Below are 20,218 nucleotides of genomic sequence, written 5' to 3'. Positions count from 1 at the left end.
ATATATCTTTATTTACACCCTTGTGCTCCTCTTTCCCTGTGTTCTTATGTTGCAGGCATATTTTAAAGAGAAGGCTTACTATGGACTTTTCCCAACTGGTGTTTCACTGCCCCAGCAAGCGCAACATCTGCGAACTGGTTTTTGTTGAAACATTGTCTGCAGATAAACTGATAGACAGGCTACCTCATCCATCAGGTACAGACACAACTGAGTCAACTGAAGTAAGCCTAGGTGAAAGTGACACTGAACACATGGCAAGAACAACAGCTGGTCCGCAAACTACTGAGAACACGAGGACACTTTATAGTGCAGCGCTGATATTGAAGCAGCTACTATGTGACTCTCCGGGTATGACGTGCCCCTGGCCACCCACATCAGATGATTTAATGCAAAATCTGTTGTGCCACTTGAACTGTACAATGTTATTGCTTGGATTGTAGGTGCAACAGAGGAACCAACACTAGCCTGTTATGTTGATATTCCAGAAGATGTGAACCTAAAAGTGATAACTGTTTGTCAAGACATGATGTATCTTGCATCTAAAGGTCAGAGACAGACACCCATAGTGTCTGTCCTTTCACCCAATGACAATGGATGGCACATTGAGGATGATGAGTTAAAAGTTACATGGATGACTACAAATCCTGCCCCTGATAGTGTGTTAAAGGTAGTCCAAAATTGTGCCAATATTTCCATGGAAACAGAGGATAAAAGCACATGGGAAGATGGCTCTGATGATAGTGATAGCTAAGAGATGAACAATGTCTCCCTCGTTCAGAATATGCAAAGTCACACTTATTCAGGTAGTTCTCTAATAAAAATTTGAGTTTTTGCCACACTTGAAAAAAAAACCTCAGAGTATTTTACTATTTCTTTTTTTTTTAGTTACTTAAGTTAAATACTTAAAAAATAGAATGTGAGGTTACAGGGCACTTGACCTTAAAACAATTATAATAATCATAGTTTGAGTTTGTGCCAAATTTGAGGAAAATCTATCAAAGAATTCTTGAGATATGGCTTTAACAATGTGCAAAGTTAACTTTGCACATTGTTAAAGCCATATAAGACAAAATAATTAAAAAGTGTATATAAAAAAATACTCAAGACCTGCTGTGACATCAACACATTGTTTTGTTCATGTAAATATTGTTTTATACCATATTGTGTACAGATTCTAAACTGTAATGCAGTTTTTGTTGTATTTCCATTTTTCGACATTATTCGATATTTTGATTGATGTCAGCCATTTTGGGCCAAAGTGTTCTTTATTTTATTTTATTGTTTACTTCCTCTTATAACATAGTATCTACTGAAATTTTTAATGTATAAAACATCATTGTTTAGCAAAATGTACCATGTGTATGTTCAATTGTATAGGTTGCTATTCACTTATTTTGAGCGTTTCTTTAATTTTTTTTGTATGTTTCATGGTTTAAATTCAAATTAAAGTATACCAATGCTAAAATACTTGTCTCAAATGTTAGGTATATGTATTAACGTCCATTTGTGAGAGAGATTCTGTTTCCAGGATGAATGTAAATACATTTAGAAGAAAAAACAGCTGCATAAGATTTTCGTTTTCTTGTAATTCCTATTTTTATACATTTATGACTCTAAAAAAAAACCGGCAGAATATTTTGCGGAAAACTTTTAACCTAATATCCACAATGACATTGTCTATGCAAAAATGCAAAAAAGAAAGAAAGAAAAAAGAGTAGTGCCCACACGTGGGAACGAAAATCACTTTCTAGCCACTTTTTCCTGGTCCACCTTATGGCCTAATGGTAAAAACACCCGAGTTAAAAGATAATTAGAGGGACTTGAAATTGAAGGAAAATGACTTTAGTCTGCTATTGCAGAACTCTGCAGGAGACAATGCGACAGCTCATGTGGCAATTCATTAAAGTTGTATGGCCAATGCCTACATTGGGCAAACATCACAATAGTAAGCTTTCAAATGAATAGCGTAATACAAAGTTGTATAATATTGTCAAAACGTGCACTCAACTCCCAAAATTGCTTCGGGATCATTCTTGTTTGCACATGCGCAGACACTTTCGTCACCTCGCCACGTAAGATCCAACTCAACCTAACCGCTGAGCATTTGACTGACGTCTGAGCGGACCAATGAAAATAAGCCTTTCTACTGGCCCCGCCCCCTGTCGTCTAACTAGCTACTTGCCGACTGAGCTGTTACGAGGAAGAGGTAGAAGAGAATTAATCCAGCAAATGGTCTTTTACAGCCGTAGTAACGTGAGTATACTACAAACACGCATTTGTCTGACTCATTTTAAGGAAATGTTTAAATGTAGTCACTGACAGATTTAAGTCCGTTTTAGTTCCGGGGGACCAAAGGAAGAGTTACTGGCCAAAGCTGACAGTAGCAGTGCTAAAGGCTAACGTCAACATCCACATTTGAGTATAATTAGCTAGACAGTAATGATGTATTCATTTATTTATTTATTGACGCTAAACCTTTTCAAATACCCTTAAATATACTGTCTTAACGGGCGCCATTCGTCATTAAAGTATTTACATGATTGTGTGGATGTTCTTATAACTCTATTGATTTCACTGTTTGTTCTCTTTAATTGGAAAGATGTGGTGGAATCATGTCCTGCTGGTCAGCTGGGTTCTGGTGCTTGTCCACATCCACAATGTGGAGGCAGTTCCTATCAGTATTGACAGGACCAAAATCAAAGCGCCTGAGATGAAAACTGAAACAGCTCCAGCCAGTGTGGTAAGAAAAACACATCATGTTTCAAAGTCAATCAATCAATCAAAGTTTATTTATATAGCTCTTAATCCCAAGTGTCTCAAAGGGCTGCACAAGCCACAACCGATCTTTTTGTTTGTAATGACATCATACAGGTCAACCAGTTAGTCCAGGATTTCACAGGCTTTTTCTTGTAATTGCTGAAGCTTAAAATGTCTGATTTTGTGTGCCGTCAGCTTTTTCCAGAGAGTCGCAATGGTTAGAGGCTGGTTTATTTCAATGACATTGCATCAGATTGGGATTTTGAATGTGTCATCAATAGCTTCAGTGTTGTTTGTAACCTAAAATGAAGGACAGAAAGAAACTAAAGTACCTTTTAAAGGGGAACTGCACTTTTTTCTGCAATGTTGCCTATCGTTAACATTGTATGTAAGACAAGAACACATGCTTTTCTTTTTTTCTGCATTCTAAGTCCTAAAATATGGCAAGCACGAGGTGGCTAACAATGCAGTTAGTTGGAGTACTTTATTCCGCCCTCTAAAAAAACATCCCATAGCCCCCAACAATATTGTATTTACATTAGGGCTGCAACAACTAATCGATTAAATCGATTAAAATCGATTATAAAAATAGTTTGCGATTAATTTAGTCATCGATTCGTTGGATCTATGCTATGCGCATGCGCAGAGGCAATTCCTTTTTCTTTTTTTTTTTCTTTTTATTATTTTTTTTTATATAAACCTTTATTTATAAACTGCAACATGTACAAACAGCTGAGAAACAATAATCAAAATAAGTATGGTGCCAGTATGCTGTTTTTTTTCCAGTAAAATACTGGAAAGGATAGAAATGTAGTTTGTCTCTTTTATCCGATTATTTATCGATTAATCAAAGTAATAATCGATTATCAAATTAATCGTTAGTTGCAGCCCTAATTTACATCTCATGTTGTTTTTATAAGCGCTACTGCAGACAAACTATTTTTATTGGTGCCGTGATCACAGAGCGGTAACGAGTTTATGCCGCTTTAGTGACGTATTGAGCCGGTGAGCTCCTGCATCGCCTCTCCGCTAGTAAAAGTTAATTCTACATTATAAATCATGCCTCTCACCTGTATAGTAGAAGGATGTGGTCATAAACTGGTGAGGTTGGTCAACTTTAACATTCAATTTATACTCAGAGATGATGAGAAAGACACGATAAAACGCTCGTTTGCGAAATCTGTTTTTTAACCCTTCGTAAGGATTATGATTACATTTTCCTCTAAATGGGTATATATGAACTTCCCATCAGTCGGCATCCCAGTGAGAGCAGACTTTGTACAGCAATTGTTTTATTATGTTCGTAGTTCGTACTTATGTTAGTAGTATCTTGCTCAGCACTTAGCACTACTGCTTCATGATGCTTCGTGTTTCACTGAAAGCTGGATGTGTTTATAGCACACAGCTTCTAAAACTTGTAGATCATCCTCTGTATATTCAGGCTCAAAAATAAAAGGGTCTGGATCATCATTTGTCCCAAAGTAGTCTTTGTTTTCTCTCATGAAGTCTGCCATGAGTTGTCTTTGTTAAGCGATTTGAACCTCTGCTCAGGACTTGCAAAATTGTCTGCTTGAATTCTTCCTCGCGCAGGTCAACCCCCAACACCAAGCGCACCAAGGCTCAGCGGTTGCATACGACCTTGGGGTGTTGATGTTGTTGAAGGGAAATGCAAACTTTTAGATGCGTCTCAAATTAATACGCCGCCTAATGCATAAAATGAGCAAAATATGTAAATATTACATTCTAATATGAATGTGCCTGTTTCTACATTACATATATACTTAAAGCATGTATATAAAACGATGATTTAGGCTTTTGGATGTTTTTTAGAGCGCTTTATAGGGGAAATAGAGCGACTTTCATTGGCTCTTTTGTTAGCCAACTCTTGTTAGCCAACTTTTGTTAGCGTTTATTTACAATTTAGAATGCATAAAAAAGAATAACTTGTTCTTGTCTTACATAAGGATTGTGAATGATAGACAAAATTACGAAAACATTGCATTTTCCCTTCAAAAACATTAAGGAACGGAACAAATACTGAAGATGACATCATCTCGACTAGAGGGATGTAAAAGACAACTCATAAAGACTTGTTGCAGCCAAAGCCAACGACGACGACAGAAATTACATAGATTATGACAGATTCTGCAATATTAATAGACAACATTATTGACTATCATCAAAAAGTTATTACCTTTGAATTTTTTCCCCAACATCTTCCCCTAGAATGTAATGTAAACATGTAAAGGTTGTGGTGTGAATGAACTATCAGTAAAAGACATAGAGAAGGATTAGGAATGACTTTAAGCTTTACTTCTTCCCACTCCTTTTCAGACATGTTGAAATGTGAAAATTTGACCACATAATGTTTCTTAATGTAACTTGTTGAACATGTCTGAAACGCAATACATAATAACATTAAACCCCCAAAAAGCACAGAATTTCAACAGATTACCAAAATATGTTTTAGTTGCACATGAACATGTGCCAAATTTGGCAAACAAATGTTGGATGTTTTCCCTAGTTTTATTACCACACAGTAGGGATGTAACCATAAACGGTATTAATGATAACCCCTGTAAAACTCCTGACGGTTCTTTGATCTGCCTTTTTTTCCCCCAAAATGCACATTTTGGTACATGAAGAAAAGTAATGTCAACAAACAAAAATCTTGATGTCTCAGGCGAAAGTCACAAATAAATGTCAATGGCCAAACAATCAATGGCCAGTTTCGGTTAGGTCGACAACCGCTTATGTCGAGCCAATCCGAGGGACGTCAACTTCAACGGGTTTCTCTGTATTGGGGATGTAACGATAAACTGTATGAATGATTATGAAAATCCTGACAGTTAATATTACCTTTTAAAAATTTTAATTAGCGAGAAATCATGATTGATATCTGCACTTTGATAAACACACGGACTGACAGCTTGCTAGTTTAAATGCTAACATGAAAACAAGAGACATTAAAGTATTCCCCCTTAAAGAAACGACATACCCCAATCAAAACTTATATAAACACATTGATGTCTGAGCAACTAAGCTATTCAATTGTCAGCATAGCCATTAAAATAAGAATAAAACACTATCAGTGATGCATGAGAAACACAAAACATGCAAATTAGCGGGGTTTCTAACAGTGTGTTTATTTGTTTTAGTTAATTAAAAAATAACACTTAAAATATTTCAGTGTGTATAAGTACTTTATGAGCACTTTCAACAATACCGTGATGATAATGTTGACCGGGATAATTTTGGTCCCTATAACTGTGATATTAAATGTTAAAATCGTTACATCCCTATGTGTAACTAATAAAAACAGATAATATCCAGAGTGCATGTAGTGTCCAGAACTTAAAATATGTGCACATAGTTTCCCCATGGTCGCTGCAATAGAGCGCACATAAAAGCCGGTAGAGTGTGGGTACCGGTACTGTGATCTGTGTGGTGGCGAACAGCGGAGAGTCTTTTTTATTTTTATTTTTAATCCACGCATGTTGAAAGTGCAGTTTGTTGATGTTGATGATGTGCATTTCTGAAGTTGCGTTAATTGGTGCAATCGCAACATCTCAAAGGATCTGGTACAAATCCATTGTAAATCAGACTCTACTCTTGTATTTGTTTATATTTGTCCTAAGTTTGCCACAGGGGCCACAATAAAGTTATTTTGTATCCCTATTTTATCCTTATTTTTTAGCTCATTTTTATTGACCCTTGGCATATTGTAAAAATAATGTATAAAATCCTTCGATTTTTCTGTATGCAGACCTCGCTGATAAAAGGTTTGGACCCCCTGCACCCCCACCCCCACCCCTGTTTACAATATTACAGTCAGGTATCAGAAGTAACTTTCTAGAAGTTGTGAGTTGAAACCTGAATTGTCTTTATTTGCTAATCCAAAACCTAGCAAACAGGCTATTTTAGAATTAAATTCAACTGAACTGCTCAAGAAAATAACATGTACATTAACTTGACATATGTTTTGAGTTTTTGTGCCACAGTCACAACATCTGTCTTTTTTTTCGTCAAACACACAAAGTGAGTGTTATGACGACTTAATTTATGCATTAACGCTGATCATTTCTGTCTCCCGCCATAGGACACTGGCCTCCACTATGACCGCTACCTCAGGGAAGTCATTGATTTTCTTGAAAAAGATGAACATTTTAGAGAAAAACTCCATAATACAGACATGGAAGACATTAAGGTACATCCGCCACCTATATTGTTTTTGATTTTTAAAAACAAATAAGACAATGTTTCTACAACCTATTAGAATTTAGAAAAACATCTTTCTGTGTTAAAATTGACTTTCTTACCGATTTACTGATACTGTCCAGCAGTTCATTTCCAATACAGATATCAATCAATAGTTAGTGATATATGCAGCAGCTCTTCTTTTAAACTAATGTCAGGTTACATGTGGTGAATGAACACATTCTGCACGTTTTATTGCGATGCCACTGGATGTGGTTCATAAGTAAATACCGTTTGTGAAAGTAAAACAAAAGTCTTAAGTTATAGAAAAAAAGCCACATTTGTTTTTCACATTTTGAAACTATAAAACAAAAATGTCACCAATTTACAACGAGAATAACATGTTCTCCTACTATCAACAAATAAGATATGTTAGTTTTTTTTAAATAAATTCACAAATAAGAATCTAGTTAAATAAGGTACTATATAGTTTGGAAAGCTGCACATTTCTTTGTGACACAACCATCCATATAAGAACAAAGTAAAGTGAAAAATATGAACCTCTGGAATATTAAAATCTGTCAAATTATTAGGGCTGTCTTTAACTAAAGATTTTCATAGTTAAATTTATGTTGTTAGGGATTTTGCCCATTGTCGACATTCAGTGGAATCTATGGCGTTTAAGAGAAATAACCAGTATGTAGTGTATATTGACTGCTCACTAGGTTGTCAGTAACATTACTTACACCTACTCAGTGGCCTAGTGGTTAGAGTGTCCGCCCTGAGATCGGTAGGTTGTGAGTTCAAACCCCGGCCGAGTCATACCAAAGACTATAAAAAAATGGGACCCATTACCTCCCTGCTTGGCACTCAGCATCAAGGGTTGGAATTGGGGGTTAAATCACCAAAATGATTCCCGGGCGCGGCCACCGCTGCTGCCCACTGCTCCCCTCACCTCCCAGGGGGTGATCAAGGGTGATGGGTCAAATGCAGAGAATAATCTCGCCACACCTAGTGTGTGTGACAATCATTGGTACTTTAACTTTAACTTTTAGATGTGCTCCAGTACATATATGTGACTACTCCAAAGTTAATTAATGGTCTTTTGAAAGGTACGTCTTTCATAAAAGTGAACAAAACAAAGTTATCATTTGCAACTTTTCTACCTCAAAAAAAAGTCTAAAGCAGAGTTTGTGAGGACCTCTGCTCAGCTGGAGTGCTGTGCCAAGAAGACATCAAACTTGACTAAACAGAGGAAGTATAAGTCGAAAGCGGGGACCCAGCACGTATTAATTAACTCACCTCCTCCCCTATGTGGGTCTAATAGCAAACAATTCCCCTGCAAGGGCAATAGTCGAATCTGACCCCTCCGAATCGAATCCTTGACTATTTGAAGACAGCTCTAGCTGGCATTAGAGCTGGCTAGTTGTTTTCGGTTCAACTGGTATCCTTGTCATCTGTACAGCTGTTTTGTCAATGTCTGAAGATTCCTTATTTCATCACACTGCTTCATCTAGATTTTTTGAAATCTTTTTCTTCATCTAGATTCTAGATGATCCAACTAAATAAGTATAGTAGTTACCACTAGACAATGCGGGTAGACAGACACCTTTACAGATATTTCGAGAAACAACCCTGTGTTCTGGCAAAAATTGAAAATAATTATATTTTTATTTCAAGTCTTAGACTGTTACAGCTCTTACGTTGAACAATGTTGTGTTTCTGTGTACAACACAGCAAGGTAAACTAGCCAAAGAGCTGGACTTTGTAAGCCACCACGTAAGAACAAAACTGGACGAGTTGAAGAGGCAGGAGGTAAACAGACTGCGAACATTGATTAAAGCAAGGCATGACCTCGAAGGTGGAAATGGTGGGTTGACTGGAAAAAATGTATGTAACTTAAGAGCCTAGAAATAAATTGTTATGCTACCTCAATAGATATCGCAGTGGACCACCAGGCTCTGTTGAAACAGTTTGAATACTTGAACCATATGAATCCACACACATTTGAAGTGGATGACCTGGATCGCCTCATCAAATCGGTAAGTTTAATTACTATGTTTTACATTTTTAAACTGTTTGTGAATTGCATCATACATGCATGTTGTTTGTAGCTCACTCACGACTATGAAAGGCATTGTTTAGTGAAGGATTTGCAGCCATTCATCCTGAACTTTGAGGAATAAACCAAGTTAACCACATGTATGGATAAGTGTCTGTATATTGTTTGTTAGCAAATGTATTCTAAGAGTGAAATATTAGTTGTTGTTTTTTATATCACCACCACCTTAAACAGTGTTTTACACTGTGTTTAGTACAGTCTTTCTCAAACAGTGGGGCGGGCTTTTGATAAGCTTACAATGTTATGCAGAGGTATTGTCATAACAAATTTATCGACAAAATATACTATTTTTAGTCATGGTGGAGAGTGGGGGGTGGGGTGCGGGGGCGAAATATTTAGTTTTTCCTAGGGTGGGGCGTAACAGGAAATATTTGAGAAGCACTGGTTTTTGTAGAAGTTAGTTACGACTATGTGAATGACTTTATAAATAGACTGCAGCATTTGTAAACAAACAACAGCATGGTCTAAACCAATAGTTTCTTTACCTTTTTGACCTAAGGGCCCAACATTTCCACTACAGGGAGGCCCGAAGCCCACTCAAATATACTCTTGATTTGAATTGTATCCAATAATTATATTTAACCTACTTACAGGTTACAACCTGGTCAAATGACATAAAATCATGTGTTATTCACAAAGATTAATATTTATTTAACACATAAACCTTAGACTTAGGTCAGGCGAAGTAGAAAAATAAGTACTAACCAATTATATTGCATAAGAAGGGACTCATAAATAACTGCTGGAAAATACATTTACTTAGTTACGTTGTGTTAAAATGAACAAAATTAATAATATGTTTTTTAACTAAACTGTAAATACAATTAAAGTGCAAATTAAAGTAGAGCTTTACCCATTTACTGTATTTTTCGGAGTATAAGTCGCACCGGAGTATAAGTCGCACCTGCCGAAAATGCATAATAAAGAAGGAAAAAAACATATATAAATCGCACTGGAGCCTGGCCAAACTATGAAAAAAACTGCGACTTATAGTCCGAAAAATACGGTAGTTGTTATTTTTGTGCTTAAGAAACTTTTTTAAGACTTGAGCCCCAGACCTTATAGCTCCAAACAAACAGAATAAGTCTGTTTGTTTGAGATTGTCATTACTACCACAAGTGGTGGAAAAGTGACCACAGCTGAGAAACAGATTTTTTTGGACCCATTGTTGGGCGCTAATGTTCGACACTGTTCTAAACAATATAGTAACTTTAAGGTCTCCTGGCTGATCTACTGAATGAGGTCATCACCTGTGAGCTTAGGTGATTAACAACATGGTGACATGGCAATGACATACTTGAATTCTTCTTATTCCCCATTTTCTTTGTTTCTCTTTTGTCATTTACTTCATCTCCCTTTTCTCTTCTTCTTTGTGTCCTTTGTCTATTTTTTCATCGTCTTCCTTTTTTTCTTCTTATTTGCTTTCTTATCTCCTTCGTCTACAACTTTTTCTCCGTCTTTTCTGTTTCGCTTTCGTCTCTATCCTTTTCGTGTCCTTCATCTTTTTTGTATTCTCCTTCATCTCTGTTTGTCATTTTCTTCATCATCTTCTCTGTCTCCTTTTTTTCCCTCTTGACGTTTCTTCATCTACTTAGTGTCTTTTTCATGACATTTGACTCTTTCTTCCTCTTCTTTTTTGGTACCTTCTTTTTCTTCACCTCCCTATTCTCTATTCTCTTCTTTTTTGTGTCATCTCTTACATTATCTTCTTTGTCTCCTTGTTTGTCGTCTTCGTTTCTTTCTCTTCTCATTTTTGTGTCCCTCGTCTCCTTTGTCTTTCTTTTAATTCGCCTTCTTATTTTTTATTTTTGTGACATTGGTCTGCTTTATTTTCTTTTTCTTCTTTCTTTCCTTCGTTTTCTTCATTTCATTTCTGTTCTTTTTTCTTTTGTCAATTTTTTCTTTGCCACCTTTTAATTTTTTCGACTCGGTTTTCTTATGGCTCCATCATCATCTTCTTCATGTTTTTCTTCTGCAACTTAATTTCCTTCATCTCCTTTTTCTCTTCTTTTTCATCTCCTTCGTTGTGGTCTTTTTGTCCTTCGTCATCCTCTTGTCTTTTTCGTCTTACTCTTCATCTCCTTCATCTTATTCTTTGTCTCTTGTGTTCTTTGTCTCATTCATCATGTTTTCAAATTTTCACTTCCAGGAGAATGTTAAATGTGTCACTTTTAGGTCATGTTAAATCTGCTTTTACTGGACAATTCTCTCAAAGTTTAAAACCTTGTTTTCCTGCATCCAGGCCACCAGCGATCTGGAGAATTTTGACAAAGAGCGACACGAGGAGTTCAAGAGGTATGAAATGATGAAGGAGCACGACAGGCAGGAACACCTAAAGACGCTGGATGAAGATAAAAGAAAGCAAGAGGAGGAGCACTATGAGGAGCTGAGGAAGAAACACGCTGACCATCCCAAAGTCAACCACCCAGTAAGTCTGATAGAGTTGTTGGGTCTTCACGTAGAACTCATCAGATTATTCCAATGTGTGATCAAAGTTCATGATGACTTCTTGCAGGGTAGCGAGAATCAGCTAAAAGAAGTGTGGGAGGAAACAGATGGTTTGGACCCTGAGGATTTTGACCCGAAAACCTTTTTCAATTTACACGGTAAGCCCTTTTCCTGTAAATAAAGGTCACGCCTTCATTGTTCTTTGGTCTTATTTGGAGCCTGTCTGTTGCAGACACTAATGGAGATGGTTTCTTTGACGAGCAAGAACTGGAGTCACTCTTCACCAAAGAGGTAAAAAAGTCACAGACAACGTGAACCGTTTGGACTAAATAGTCTCTAACTTTTCCGTTCCCGCCGTTTCAGCTGGAGAAAATCTATGATCCTACCAACGAGGAGGACGATATGGTGGAAATGGAGGAGGAAAGGTTACGCATGAGGGAACATGTCATGAATGAGGTGAAGTACAGGCTTGAAAACACAGAAAATCTACACTGACCTCCCACATCGCATCAGAAATTCCGTCTTGCGAATGTAATATTGATCACTTTTCACTGGAAGAGAGCTACTGTGTTATATTTTAGTTTATTTTACCCTCATCTTCTAGCTAAATAAATGAGAAACTACCACACCAAATACTAATACACCTCTCCCTGTAGGTGGATGCTAACCAAGACAGGCTGGTCTCATTAGAGGAGTTCCTGACTGCTACCAACAAAAAGGAATTCTTGGAGCCGGACAGTTGGGAGGTGAGCCTAAGTACTAGAGATGGGTAAATGATGCCTCACTGAGTGTATGGCACACTCACTACCTGTATGAACACTGCCTGATACTGTTACGTTTTTCATCATGGTCATTCGCCACCTGTTGGATAAAGAAAGTCACTACATTTGACCTGCAAATAAAATAGTTTATTAGAATCCCCATTAGCTTCTGCAACAGTAGCCCCTTTTCTTCCTGGGGTCTAAAATTTAAAAAACACGTTGGTACATGTACAACTTTAAGGGGTGGTGTGGCTTGGTTGGTAGAGTAGAGCAACTTGAGGGTTCCAGGTTCGATCTCCGCTTCTGCCATCCTAGTCACTGCCGTTGTGTCCTTGGGCAAGACACTTTACCCACCTGCTCCCAGTGCCACCCACACTGGTTTAAATAGATAATGGATTTCACTATGTAAAGCGCTTTGAGTCACTAGAGAAAAGTGCTATATAAATATAATTCACACTTCACTCAAGGAAAAAAACACATTAAAAAAAAAATAAAAAAAAGCTCCATATTGATTGTATACAATAGTTATGCTCATGTAGGATTACACAGTAGCCATAAAAGTACAATTGTTAACAGGGAATTCTGAGTCCTAACAAAAAAGGTACATATTGATTGCATTCAATCAAGTTACATAACAAAATATACCAAAACTATATTCTTGTGTAAATATATAATGTCTTAATCTTTGTTAAAAAGTTATTGAAATATTTTTTTTTTAAACAGCACAATGAAATTAATGTATCTATTTGGTGGTGTAATACCGAAATAACACTTAGGAGTTGTTCCGTTTCCTGAGTTCCATTTAGATCGATGATGGAGACTTGAATGATGTCAAATGCAGCACGCCTGATTGATAGATTGATTGATTGAAACTTTTATTAGTAAATTGCACAGTACAGTACATATTCCGTACAATTGACCACTAAATGGTAACACCCGAATAAGTTTTTCAACTTGTTTAAGTCGGGGTCCACTTAAATTGATTCATGATACAGATATATACTATCATCATAATACAGTCATCAACAATTGCATCATCAGAGAAATGGACATTGAAACAGTGTAGGACTGACTTGGTAGGATATGTACAGCAAGTAGTGGGCATAGAGAGAGAGATCAGAAAGCATAAGAATAAGTATCTACATTTGATTATTTACAATCCGGGGATCTGATAAACCCAGAGTGGCGTTTCACCGTCAAATGACTGCTGTATCGGTCACCTGTTTTTTTGTCTTAAAGTGAGACACACAAGGAAGTCTAGAAGGACACGGTATCACTCCTTGTGCTCCTTAAGTTATCGATGTTTAAATATGGTTTGACCCGTCACTACAAAGTGCACAATCATGTGTCAAAGCACTGTGATGTAGCTGCATTCATGTGTCCACCTTCAGACTTTGGAGCAGAACCAGGCCTACACGGACGAGGAGATGAGGGAATTTGAGGAGCACCTCGCTCAGCAGGAGCACGACCTCCACCAGAAGTCTGTTGACCTCCAGAAACAGAGAGATGAGCTGGAGAGACAACAGGAGCAGCTCAATGCGCAGAAAATGGAGTTACAGCAGGTGCGCGCGCACACACACACACACACACACACACACACACACACACACACACACACACACACACACACACACACACACACACACACACACACACACACACACACACTCACACACACTGTCAGGTTCAAACATGGATGACATCTATTAATCAGACAAGAAGCAAGGAATCATGCAGAGACAGAGTTCAATTTAGCTCATGGGGAGAACGCATGGAGCTGCACACTTAGTCACAGTCTCGCCCTATACTCTAAGGTTCAGTTCCTGCGTCCCTCTATTTATTCAGGAGTTCCACAGTCAACAACACTAAGGCCGCCTCTAAAAGGAGTGGTCACTTATATTATGCAAAGCAGGTCCAGGACGCACAATATGTGACGGTATGTGCTGGGGGCCTTGTGATTTTGCCTTGTCCCCGCTTCGTCCGCGTGTTGTCATCTTATCTTCTTTGAGGTCCTTGAAGTCTCTGCTTCGTCTGCATGCTGTCATCTTATCTTCGTTGAAGTCCTTGGCTGTTCGCGGGCTAAAACAAAGATAACATCTGTGGCTGAGGCCACCCCTCAGACAAGAAGTTTTGTCCTTGCATAGATTAGAAAAGTCTTAACTCGAGCACAATAGCTAATAACTAAAGCAATGGACTTTAAGCATGCTAAAGTTAGTGTGATAATATATACATAATTATTCTAACACACACACACACACACACACACACACACACACACACACACACACACACACACACACACACACACACACACACACACACTTCAAGTCGAGTCTTTGTTTACATGAGTTATATTTCCATGATGCTGTAATGGTTGTAACCAGACCCAAAAACTGAGTAGCTATTAGTGCCTCATTTTGGTGCTAAAGTTAGCTACATGAATACTTAAAATACTGTAAAGGTGGCAGAATAACACTGAGGCAGAACGATACAAAGTCAGCAGTAGTTTCTAGAACAACAACAACTCTGCCTTGAACTATTCTCCAGTCTCAAGCTGGCTCCAACCAGCATGCAAACGTTACTGCCCCCTACAGTCTATCTTCTGAATGGCACAAGAGTACACAATAGTCTACTACAGATGTGGTCAAAGTGCCAGCAGCTAATTTTAAATGTAATAATTTTAAAAGGTACTATTACAACAAAGTGTGATAAAAGAGCTAAAGAGCATACAGGTGAAATGTAAGGAGACTCCTAATAACACAAAGCTGCCATACATGTTGTTGTTTTTCTTTAAAACTGTCATTGCTCAAACTAAATAATGAATCAAAATCAATGTTTTGACATTTTTAAGGGTCCAATTACTTTACGTCAAGTTTTACACTTTGAAATATTTTTTGAATGGAAAATACTGCATTTTTTGTAATGAAAAATGACAAAAACGTATCGATAGAAAGATCTGGAGTTGATCCAGAGATTTAAGCGTTAAAAGTAAAACAAAAAAAACATGTATGACTTACTTTTAATACTTTTATGTGTGGGGCCCTTTTGAATCTCTGTTAATTTTAATGGTGTTTGAAATAAAAGAAATAACAAATTATTTCTCAAAAAATAATAATGAATAAAAATCAATGTTATTATGATTTTTTTTTTATTGATTGATTGAGACTTTTATTAGTAGGTTGCACAGTGAAGTACATATTCCGTACAATTGACCACTAAATGGTAACACCCGAATAAGTTTTTCAACTTGTTAAAGTCAGGGTCCACTTAAATTGATTCATCATACAGATATATACTATCATCATAATACAGTCATCACACAAGATAATCATCAGACTGTATACATTGAATTATTTAATTATTTACATTATTTACATTGCGGGGTGTGGATGGGGGGGGGGGGGGGGGTTAGGTTTGGTTGTTATCATCAGTCATCAACAATTGAGAACAGAGAAATGGATATTGAAACAGTGTAGGTCTGACTTGGTAGGATATGTACAGCAAGTAGTGGACATAGAGAGAGAGAGATCAGAAGGCATAAGAAAAGTATCTACATTTGATTATTTACATTTGATTATTAACAATCCGGGAAGGGTGTTAGTTTAGGGTTGAAGTTGCCTGGAGGTGTACTTTTATTGCGGTTTTGAAGGAGGATAGAGATGCCCTTTCTTTTATACCTGTTGGGAGTGCATTCCACATTGATGTGGCATAGAAAGAGAATGAGTTAAGACCTTTGTTAGATCAGAATCTGGGTTTAACATGGTTAGTGGAGCTCCCCCTGGTGTTGTGGTTATGGCGGTCATTTACATTAAGGAACTAGTTTGACATGTACTTCGGTATCAAGGAGGTGTAGCGGATTTTATAGACTAGGCTCAGTGCAAGTTGTTTTACTCTGTCCTCCACCCTGAGCCAGCCCACTTTGGAGAAGTGGGTAGGAGTGAGGTGGGATCTGGGGTGGAGGTCCAGAAGTAATCTGACTAGCTTGTTCTGGGATGTTTGGAGTCTAGATTTGAGGGTTTTGGAGGTGCTAGGGTACCAGGAGGTGCATGCGTAATCGAAAAAGGGTTGAACGAGAGTTTCCGCTAGAATCCTTATGGTGCTTTTGTTGACCAGAGAGGAGATTCTATAGAGAAATCTCGCTCGTTGGTTGACCTTTTTGATGACCTTGGTTGCCATTTCATCACAGGAAAGATTAGCCTCTAGAATGGAACCTATGTAGGTGACCTCATCCTTCCTGGTGATAACAATGTCACCCACTTTTATAGTGAAGTCATTGACTTTCTTAAGGTTGATGTGGGACCCAAACAGGATGGATTCTGTTTTACCCAAGTGTATGGATAGCTTGTTGTCAGCGAGCCAGGTGCAAGTTCTACAGAGTTCAGCACTGAGGATTTTCTTCACCTGTGATTTTCTTCACCTGTGATTTCTTCACCTGTGATTTTCTTCACCTGTGACTTGTCCCTGTCTGATACCAGCAGGGCCGAGTCATCCGCAAACAAGAACAATTCACAGTCGCATGCCGATCACAAGTCGTTTGTATACTAGGAACAGCAAAGGCCCCAATATACTGACCTATTTAAGGCTTCAATTTCTTAACATCAGATTTTTGGAGAAAATGTTGCATATTTAGGGCATTAAACATAGAAAAAAACACAAAACTAAACTTTATGTTGACAGATCTGAAGTTGCTCTGGAGATTTAAGCGTTACAGGCCAAAAGTTTGGACACACCTTCTCATTCAATGTGTTTTCTTTATTTTCATGACTATTTACATTGTAGATTGTCACTGAAGGCATCAAAACTATGAATGAACACATGTGGAGTTATGTACTTAAAAATGTGAAATAATTGTTTTATATTCTGGCCTAAAAATATAGAGATATTAATAAAAAAAAGGCCATATCGCCCAGCTCTACATTGTAGTAATAAAATAAGCAGCAATATAAAAACACAACTATGTAAAGTAACAAGAAACAGATATGTTGATAGTAATAACACAAATGTGTCCTCATCTGTTTAAATTTGTTAAACCTTTTTATTACATGTGTAATAGCAAATGCGACTATACGATGAAGTTATAATGATAATGCCCTTGTCCCCCCCGCCTGCAGTTAGTGCTGCCAAACCACATTTTATACAAATTACTAATAAAAAAATATATTTTTTACAATTCAAATCAGGTACATAAGCGGGGATCTACTTAATAACAATAACAATAATAATAGGAGTTTATTTGTTACACAGTTTTCATTTTCAAACGTCTCAAACGTTCTACAATAAGAAAATCAGAGCTTAGCAATTTAAAACTAAAACACATTAACAGTTAAAGGAGGGCTTTAAAAAGAGTCCACTTTTTTTTTTTAACCAAAATTAAACTGAGATTTTTTTTTTGTCTACAGTAGCAACACAACATATTATTTAGTGATTTATTTTGATATGAACTATTCTTAGTACCGCATTTTTCGTAGTATAAGTCGCACCGGAGTATAAGTCGCACCTGCCGAAAATGCATAATAAAAAAGGAAAAAAATATATATAAGTCGCACCAAACTATGAAAAAAACTTATAGTCCGAAAAATACGGTATTATTAACCATGGCTGCCATTGTTGTGTCCAGGCTGTGGATCACATGGAACAGCTGAAAGCTGAAAAACAGCAACAACCTCCTGAGGACCACAGTAAGTTCAGCAGTACTTTCCTTTGTTTTGGGCTCACGTCTAAAAGTTGTCGTCGTCGTGACAGTCGAAGGAAACGCCGTCCCAGAGATCCACGATCAAGACGCCGTCCTCGTCCAGGAGCAGCACCCCGCAGATCCAGTCCACCACGACGCTTCCCAGGACCAGAACCAGATTCAGAACCAACAAGGGGCCGAGCAGACGCACCAGGATTTGCCGCCAGGCCACCAGGAAAGCCCACAAGACGAGAACCGCCTCCAGTGAATCCTTTTCTCAGCCAGCAGACATTTGCAAGCAAGGCTGACCTCTTCTTCCTCCGCGATGAGCGAAGGTGCTTTGGAAGACGCTCAGGACACTCGAAGCACAGACCATGAACTCTTTGCTTCCAGGACTCACGGATTTACAGGATGGAAACGCCAACCATTTTTATAAACGTCAAGAACGGGGCTGGAATGTTACTAAATATGTAATCGTACATTTCCTGTGGAACAAATCCTCATCATTTCAATTACCGGTACAAAAAGGCCAACCAGTACACAAAAAGTACCAATGAAGTTTAAGTTTGTCACTCTTAATAAATCACAAACCGATCACAATTTTTTACCAATTTGTATCCCCACCCAGTCAAATATAAATGTTTATTGATGTTTACATTTGAAGGACATTTTTTGCTCATGTGCACGTTTGTGTGTGGCATTTGATCACATTTTTAACTTAAACACGCAACTAGTGTCATTTTTTTTAATGATTTGCAAATACCTTTCAGATTACAATGGCATCGAAATACGTTCAGGAGTCCTGAATTTTAAAAGGTGGGGAAAAAAAGGGCAAAACTGGGATTTTTATGTGAAGTGAGCTAACTTACCATTTCTTTAGTTTCTGCCCTGTTGTGGTTTTCTAGCAACGCAACTTTAATTGGCCTTACCTTTTTATTATTGTTTCCGTTCACACAAACAGCAAAGGTTTCACATTATTTGTCTGCGTCAGGGTTTTCTTTGCAAAATGATGCACAATAGTTTGCACAAGGTGTACAAGTGGTTCTGATTTTGCTTGCTGCTGGATGTCTCAGTTCCACATAATAAAAAGACTACAACCTTTCAGTTTGGGCCACTGATCATACACACATAAGATAAGTGTATTAATCACAGTATGCCACCGCTGTCAAACTCAAGGCCCATTGATGGTCACATTTATAAGGTTTGCTACATCATTTAACTAGGCAAGCCTTCTTTTATGTGCCCACCGTGTTATTCAAGGAGGTACGCCATGTAAAGTGGCCCGCCATAACATTTATAAAGTGATTCACCACATGATTTTTTGGTTGACTGCATCATTTTGTGTGGTCCGTCTGCCACATCATTTACCACAGGGGGTGTTAAACTTGTTTTCATTGGGGGCCACATCGCAGTTATCGCACTTGTAACAGTGAACAATATATACATTTTAAATTGCTTCATTACACAATTATTTATTGTTATATATTTTTACGTACACTAAGAAAAACATGTAGATTTTATAGTCAAGTTTAGCTGCTGAAATTTTACATAAAATGTACAATTTTTTTACAATGTATACTGTAAATGTAAATGGGAATCTACGGTCGTTTATACGGTGTATTACTGTAAATGGGAAAACATTACACTTTTTTTGTTTTTGTTTTTACAGTAAACATTTTTTGCCGAAAAATTATTTTTACATTGTACAATTTGATGGATAAGTTGCTTCAAAATCATGAGTCAAGCAGATATTTAAAGTACTTTTTTGTAAAGTTTGGAATGTGCGATAATATATTTGTTGTAATATTAGATTTAAGTTTAAAATATGAAATTGCATACAGTACATGTATTTTTTTCTGTCAAAATAGAAAGTACTACACTTTAATATCAAATTCCAAGCATCTTTTTTTTGGTTATCTTAAATGTATCCCTAAATATCTGCTTACAACTTCAGAGCAAGTTACCTATCAGTCTATTATTAAACCATTTAAAATCAAATTAAATTGTGTATACGTTTATATTCATACGTATAAAAATGGGACTGCTTGGCACTCAGCATCAAGGGTTGGATTTGGGGGTTAAATCACCAAAAATTATTCCCGGGCACGGCCACCGCTGCTGCTCCCCTCACCTCCCAGGGGGTGAGGGTGATGAGTCAAATGCAGAGGACAATCTCACCACACCTAGTGTTTGTGTGACAATTATAAAAGAAAGAAAGAAAAAAAAAAAAAAAAGTACTGCTAGGTAATAATATTAATTGCG

At 37.4% G+C, this 20,218-nt stretch overlaps 1 protein-coding gene across 1 annotated transcript; it reads left to right on the top strand.

The window, feature by feature from the left end:
- Window positions 1-2,159: 2,159 nt before the first annotated feature.
- LOC133615986 (nucleobindin-2-like) lies at window positions 2,160-19,273 on the top strand. The gene is made up of 13 exons (XM_061974938.1): window positions 2,160-2,253; window positions 2,600-2,740; window positions 6,857-6,964; window positions 8,692-8,824; window positions 8,893-8,996; window positions 11,319-11,504; window positions 11,592-11,682; window positions 11,757-11,815; window positions 11,888-11,980; window positions 12,181-12,270; window positions 13,677-13,847; window positions 17,903-17,963; window positions 18,028-19,273. The coding sequence occupies exons 1-13, from the start codon at window positions 2,230-2,232 to the stop codon at window positions 18,222-18,224; spliced, it is 1,458 nt and encodes a 485-aa protein (XP_061830922.1). The 5' UTR covers window positions 2,160-2,229; the 3' UTR covers window positions 18,225-19,273.
- The last annotated feature ends 945 nt before the right edge of the window (window positions 19,274-20,218 follow it).

Source organism: Nerophis lumbriciformis, linkage group LG15, assembly GCF_033978685.3.
Source record: "Nerophis lumbriciformis linkage group LG15, RoL_Nlum_v2.1, whole genome shotgun sequence".
Classification (NCBI taxonomy): domain Eukaryota; kingdom Metazoa; phylum Chordata; class Actinopteri; order Syngnathiformes; family Syngnathidae; genus Nerophis; species Nerophis lumbriciformis.
The sequence above is the reverse complement of the archived record's forward strand: the minus strand, read 5'-3'. Positions and strand labels throughout refer to the sequence as shown.